This window comes from Pipistrellus kuhlii, unplaced genomic scaffold, assembly GCF_014108245.1.
Source record: "Pipistrellus kuhlii isolate mPipKuh1 unplaced genomic scaffold, mPipKuh1.p scaffold_m20_p_17, whole genome shotgun sequence".
In the NCBI taxonomy this organism is placed as follows: domain Eukaryota; kingdom Metazoa; phylum Chordata; class Mammalia; order Chiroptera; family Vespertilionidae; genus Pipistrellus; species Pipistrellus kuhlii.
In genome coordinates, this window is record NW_023425482.1 from 6,634,301 (window position 1) to 6,640,621 (window position 6,321).

Genomic DNA, 6,321 nt, shown 5'->3' on the forward strand with positions numbered 1-6,321 from the left:
GTGGGTCCTGAGCGGCCGCCGCACCGACAATGCGACTTTATTGTGTTTGTTTTCCCAAATAGCGGGGATGGGAATAGAGAGAGGGTGATCGGCCGAAGACACGGGCTCTTAGAAATGTCCTCTGGTCCCTGAGGGTAGAGAGGGACACGCTCAGGGACTGGAAACATGCCTATCCCCGTGCTCTCCCACCAGCAGCATTTTTTTGCGCCCATTTTACTCGATTCCTGATTTGGGAAAAACAAGTGTAGGGCACCCAAGAAATAAAAAAAACAACTACAAAACCACAGAGTTCTTTCATGATGTATAACCGCTGGAATATTGGAACGGTAAAGTCTGAAATTCAAAGTAAAACTTTCATTGGTCTTGGAATGGGAAAAAATATAGTTTTTATATATTTATGTATATTTTACATATATATGATCTTCCCTGGGAGAAGGACTCTAGTTTTTCTTCAAACGTTTATTTCTTTAAAAAGAGAAATGACATTTAGAGGGGCAAAGGGCTCTTCTTAAAAAACAGAAGCCAAGAAAAATAGTTCTTCGTGTCCAGATTTCACTTCCATGTGGAATGAAGAGTGAAAAGGAGAGGATTAGCAAATAAATAAATAAATAAATAAAAATAAAGAAAAAGAAAAAAGTATTGAGAATCTCCCATATTTTAAATACAAAAATAAAATAAAATAAAAAGTCTAACTATCCCAGGCTGGTTTCTGTCTATATTTGGGGTGGAAGATATTCTGCAATCCCAATGAAATACTCATGCGATTTTATTTCTAGTTGATACAATGTTAAAGGCCATGTACAAATGTTATACATTTTTATTTTTGTTCTTTTTTTAGGAAAAAAAATACACAAAAGGCAACACATCCTCAAATTGTCATTTTATACAGTGCAGAAGGAAATTTAAAATACGTGTCACAAACGCTGCACCCCAGCAGCCAAAATACTAGGGAAAAAGGAGGGGTAGTCCTTCATTTTATATATATATTTATATAAAACATATGGGGATTTGTTTTTACACACATTGGACTTTGTTTCAAATTTACAATGGATAATCTAAAAAAAAATTCTACGCGGCAAATATTGCCAACAACGTTACACCATTAATACTGATAAACGGAGGAGCCTATGCGGTGTTTCGATTACTAGGGAAAGAAAGAATAAATAACAGGATGAGCCTTGCTATAGTTTTAAAAAGTGCCTTAACCTTTCTGCATCGCGCAATCCTGAATCCGCACGCTGGCCGGCCTCCGGTCCCGTGTCCGGCCGTGTATACGCCGCTTTCGCACCAGTTTACAGTAGAGGTCGGGAGACAGCGGGTCTCGGGAGAAAAACACCCTCCAAAAAACTACATGTAACATTGGAAACAAAACCAAAAAGACTGCAGGGAAGGAAGAAGAGGAAGGCAGAGGGGGGTGGCAGAGGCCCCGAGAGCCGCCTGATTCTGGGCTCCATTGGTTTCTTTTTTTAAAGAAAAAAAACAACAACAAACGAACAGTGGCTTCAGAAACACACAAGTCCTATGCACAGAGATCCACCTGCGGCTGCAGAGCTTCCGAGGTGGGGAGGAGAGCTCGGCCTCTCGCCCCCCCCCCTTCTCTGCAAAACGCGGCTCGGCTCTACCACGCGACTTGCGCATTCCAAGACATTCTTCCCAAGGAAAGTTAAAAATAACAACGATAAATACTCAGCCCGCCCCCCAAATAAAAGCATTTGATAATGACGGTCTCCTACGTTTGTCTTTCTTCTAAAAAAAAATCTCCCCCCTTGACTTTTTCCATTAAAGGGTTAAGGGTGGGGGAGAGACCTCAGCAGAATTTTTGTTTAGATGTTGAGGGTTTTCCCCCAACACAGCACCTTCTCAGCCGGTTTTAATCGGATCGAAAAGAAGACATTTATTTACCAACAGCTGCAGTCAGATGAGGCCTGGACGCCACTACCGTTCGTTTTTAAAATATTTTGAGGGAACAGGAGAGGAGGTGCCGACCTCTATGCCGCTTCTTTGCCCTGGGGGTGCCTTTTGCAATAATCCGGTTGAGGAGGGGGTCAAACCCTTTTTTTCTTCTGCCGATGGTTATACCTCGAGAAATGAAGCAGTTTCTAGGGATGGGTCCGGGGCTCCGGCGGCGATGGCCGCGCAGAAGGACCCGCAGGCTCCCGGCTCACATCACGCAGGGCTTGATGTCTTGGTAGGTGACCTGCTGGTGGTAGTAGGAGCCGCCACCCGCAGAGTGCATGGAGGAGGACGCCATGGTGTTGAAAGAGAAGACAAACTCCTTTCGGTCACACATGCTGGGCGACTGCGAGTGATACCGGGGGATGCCTGTGAGGGAGGTAACAAGGGGCCAGAGTTCAAGATGGAGAAGCCTTCTGCCCCACTGAGCTCTGGACATGGGGGCCCTGTCCTCCCCACTTTCCACACGCCCATGAACAGAGTCCCCGAGTTCCCAGCCCTGTCTGGGCCCTGGGCTTGTGCGCCCCAGGGGATGATCCTGGGACACCAGGACACGTCCCTGCCTCCGGGAGCACTCTCTGCCTGGGCCTGCACCCGCTATGGACACAGAGGCTGGCTGGGGGGCTTCCGACACCTAAAAGGAAGAGGTGGGGTGGAGGCCCCCAACGGGTCTGCAGACTTCGCGGAGGGCTCTGGCGGCCTCCACCTCCCAGGCGGGCGGCCTGGCGCCAGGGCAGCCACTTCCCCAGCTCAGGCTGCGGAGGCCTCAGTGCAGCCAGAGGCGGGCGCTGGGAGCAAGAAGCACAGGGCCATCACGGAGTGAGGGGGGCTTCTCTGGAGGAAGCCCCTGTTGGAGAACAGGGCCACCCGGCCAGCCAGAGCCCCGGAGTTTGAAGCAGCCCAAGCAAGGCAACCCCAGAGCCCTCCAGAGAAGTGGCCTTTCAGCCACCAGGCCCGGCTCCTGCCTCCCACTGGAGGCTGCTGACAGCTGACCCCTGAGAGGCCCCTGCTAAGCTCCCTCCAAGCTCCTGCCAGAACAAGGCGGGAGTTCAGGGAGGGAGGTTTTTCTCATCTTCTTCCTGAGAGCTGGGGAGAGGGCACCCGAGGACCCCAGAACCTGGGTCCTGAGAAACAAAGGGTCTGTCTGCGGGGCCTGCAGCTCCAATCCCCGCTCTGGGCCTGGCACAGACCCTCCTTTCTGCCTGTGTCACCGCGAATGCCCCCAGCTCAACAGTCACAACGCCAGGCCCGGTCCTTGGAAAGGCCAGGGCGCCGGGCCTCTGCGCACCAGTCCCAGGCAGTGCTGGGCCTAACCCTTCTGTTCGGCCAGGACAAGGAGCGGAGGCCGGCGACTCTCTGGCCGCTCTCTGACCGACCACCCCCCTAGGGGGAGCCGGCTGGCCAGGCTGGACCCCATCTCCATCCTGGGAACTTGCTGAGGTGTGAGGGGGCCTAAGGGACCAGGAGCAACGTAGGAAATTTGGATCCGAGCCTTTTGGTGGGACCTGGCCGTGCTCCCGAAGGAAAAGAAAATGAGAAATGACATGTTGACCCAAATCAGGACCTAAGTTGCCTTCACCCCCTCAACGGCGAGGGGTGGGGCTGAGGGACACCCCAGTGTGGGGAGGGCACCCAACAGAAGTGGCTGCAGGCTCTAAGGGCTGTCAGCAAACCGGGGTGCTGGGCCCACGCAGCGCACTCACAGATGCCCGGCTTCCCCGGGACATGGACCGCCCTGGCTCCCCACTCACCTTGCAGCTCCGCTGGGGCATTGTGGCTGTTCTGGTGCAGATAGGGCTGGTCCAGGGAGTGTGTGGAGAGGCTGCCGGACAGGGGGTTCGCTGCGGGATTGCAGGGGGACAGGGGCTGCTGCTTGATGTAGGAGGCGCCGCTGTTGAGCGCAGCGGAGGCCGAGGGCGGCCAGGCAGCCGCGGAGCCCGAGTAGACGGCGTGCGGCTCCATGACCCCGCCGGCGGCGGCGGGCAGCAGCGGGGAAGCGGGCACCGAGCCGTCGTGGTGAGGGTACTCGCCGGCCGCCCCACCGCCGCAGCTGCCCATGTATGAGTGGCCGCCATTGGCGGGCAGGTGGGGCACCGAGTGGCCGGGCAGAGCCATGCCGTCCACGTTGCCCGGCAAGTGCCCGTTCATCATGCCCAGGCCGCCCTCGAGCGCCAGGCTGTTGGGCGGGCACGAGAGGCCGCCGGCCGAGCTCTGGAAGCCGTAGGTGTCCGGGAGGTGGTTGAAGCCCAGCCCGTTCATCATGCTGTACATGGGCTTGAGCGCCTGGCATTTCCTTCGGAAGCCGCGGGGCCGCCGCCGAAAGGAGCCCTCCTCGAACATGAACTCGCTGGCCGGGTCGATGGTCCAGTAGTGGCCCTTGCCCGGCCGGCCCAGGCCCTTGGGCAACTTGATGAAGCACTCGTTGAGCGAGAGGTTGTGGCGCACGGAGTTCTTCCAGCCCTGGTAGGAGCCGCGGAAGAAGGGGAAGCGGCTCTGCAGGAACTGGTAGATCTCGCTGAGCGTCAGGCGCTTGGTGGGCGAGCTCTGGATGGCCATGACGATGAGCGCGATGTAGGAGTAGGGCGGCTTCTCCGGGCGCCGGATGCCGGCGTTGGTCTTCTTGGCCTTGGACGGGCCGGACGACGCGGGGTCCATGGCCGCGCCGCCGCCTCCTCCGCCGCCGCCGCCGCCAACGCCGCCGCCGCCGCCGCCGCCGCCGCCGCCGTGCGGTGGCTGCTGCTTCTCGGGCGCCGAAGACATCGGGTGGCTGCTGCCGCCGCCGCCGCTGCCGCCGCTGCTCTGCGCCGCCGGCCAGCGGGGAGGAGGAGGAGGAGGAGGAGGAAGAGGAGGAGGGGGGGCAGGGCGAGGGGGAGGGGGCTGCGCGCGCGGGGCTGGCTGCACCTCTGCCGTCATCGGCCACTGCTCCCGAGCGAGCCCGGCGCGCCCTCCCCCGCCCGCCCGCCCGCCGGCTCGTCCTCCCCGAGGAGCTGCTGGAGCGGCCGGTGGTTGGCGCAGAACCCCCTCTCTGTCCAGTCCCTCCTCCCCCACCTCTATCTCCTCCCTCTTTCCCTCTTGCCCTCCCACAAGGGAAGGAGCCCAACGGAGGCTGAGGGCAGCCTCTTGGCAGCAGGGGCGGAGGCTGCGGGACCCCCCCCTCACCACACACACACACACACACACACACACACACACACACACCGGTGTTTTAGTGGAGGCACCGACTCCGTGCGCCCCCGCGGGGAGCGGCGCTGGGTCCCCGCCGCCCGCAGCGCGCGGCTCCGCGGCTCCAGCGGAGGGAGGCCGTCCTCCCCGGACCTCCTCCCGGCAGCGCCTCCGGGGCCGTGTAAGACCCTTTGCCGGGCGTCTCCTCCCCGCCCCGCTCGCTCCGGCCCCCACGTAGGTGGGCGCTCACAGGGCCCCCACCCTCGCCGCCCAGCGGCCGCCGGCAGGACCCGCCCCGCCTCCACCGACCTGGCGAGCGAGGGTTACTGCGCTCTCCGCCCGCGGGGCAGCCCCGCCGCGCGCCCGCCCCCCGCCTCCCCTGCCCGGGCGGCGCCTCCCAGGGACACGCGCCCCGGGGCCCGGGCCCTCCCCGCCAGGTACAGACCCGGGGCAGGTCCCCACGGCGGCGTCGGCGGCGGCCTCCGGATCGTGGCCATCCCGGCGCAGTGGGCTCGGCGGTCCCCGAGGCCGGCGGGCGTGGGTTCCCGCGAGGGCCCGCCTCCCCGCTCTCCCCGCCCCGGGAAGGACTGCGCAGCGCCCGGGACTGTTCGGACTCTCCCGGCAGCAGCTAGCGGGCTGGCCGGCGGGCCACGGCCCGGCCGAGCGAAGGCGGAAAACGAAAGTGAGCGCGGGTCGCTGCAGCTTTTGTCTCCGGCTCTGCGCGGCCAGACAGGAGCGAGGGAAGAAGGCTGGTCTTGGGGGATCAAATCCTACAGGCTCCCAGAGCAAGCGACCTCGCTCATTCCCTCCCTCATGCACACACATGTGCAAGCCTTGATGCACACGCAAACCCGGTAAATGACTGGACTCACATGTGTAATCTCTCTTCTCTCCTATTTGTGCGTTACTCATGCACTCGGCCTGTGCGTGCCCACTAATGCGCGCACTCACGAACACACAATAGGCCCATAGGAACTCACATTTCACAACTCACCCTCACATGTGCATTAGCCACGCTGGGGTCTGAACCCACTCGTAGTTCAGTGGACTCCCCCCGCCCGCCCCACCCCTCCCACACGGTGAAAACCCTATTATCTGGCCCCGCAGCCCTGATGTGTCCCCACTTTCCAAGCGCAGGTTCCGACTTCCCATGGATGGTGAAGGCCCTGGCAGGAAGTTTATGTGGCTCAATGTAAACATGTTCGG

The 6,321-nt window shown here is 59.6% G+C and overlaps 1 protein-coding gene across 2 annotated transcripts; it reads right to left on the minus strand.

Moving 5' to 3' along the window:
* Positions 1-1,474: 1,474 nt before the first annotated feature.
* Positions 1,475-5,923, minus strand: FOXF1 (forkhead box F1). Of its 2 annotated transcripts, XM_036440795.2 has the most exons (3): positions 4,656-5,919; positions 3,705-4,625; positions 1,475-2,322 (listed from the first exon to the last, which is right to left on the minus strand). In XM_036440795.2, the coding sequence occupies exons 1-3, from the start codon at positions 4,864-4,866 to the stop codon at positions 2,162-2,164; spliced, it is 1,293 nt and encodes a 430-aa protein (XP_036296688.2). In that variant the 5' UTR covers positions 4,867-5,919; the 3' UTR covers positions 1,475-2,161. The 2 variants fall into 2 exon arrangements, with proteins under 2 accessions (XP_036296688.2, XP_036296687.2); XM_036440794.2 differs by having other exon boundaries at positions 3,705-5,923.
* Between the last annotated feature and the right edge of the window lie 398 nt (positions 5,924-6,321).

Bases quoted from the DNA above. Each gene is read 5' to 3' on its own strand.
- FOXF1 (XM_036440794.2), bottom strand. From the start codon at position 4,866: ATGACGGCAGAGGTGCAGCCAGCCCCGCGCGCGCAGCCCCCTCCCCCT. The intron at 2,323-3,704 runs GTGAGTGGGGAG...CCTCCCTCACAG, and splicing joins TGCCCCAGCGGAGCTGCAAG to GCATCCCCCGGTATCACTCG.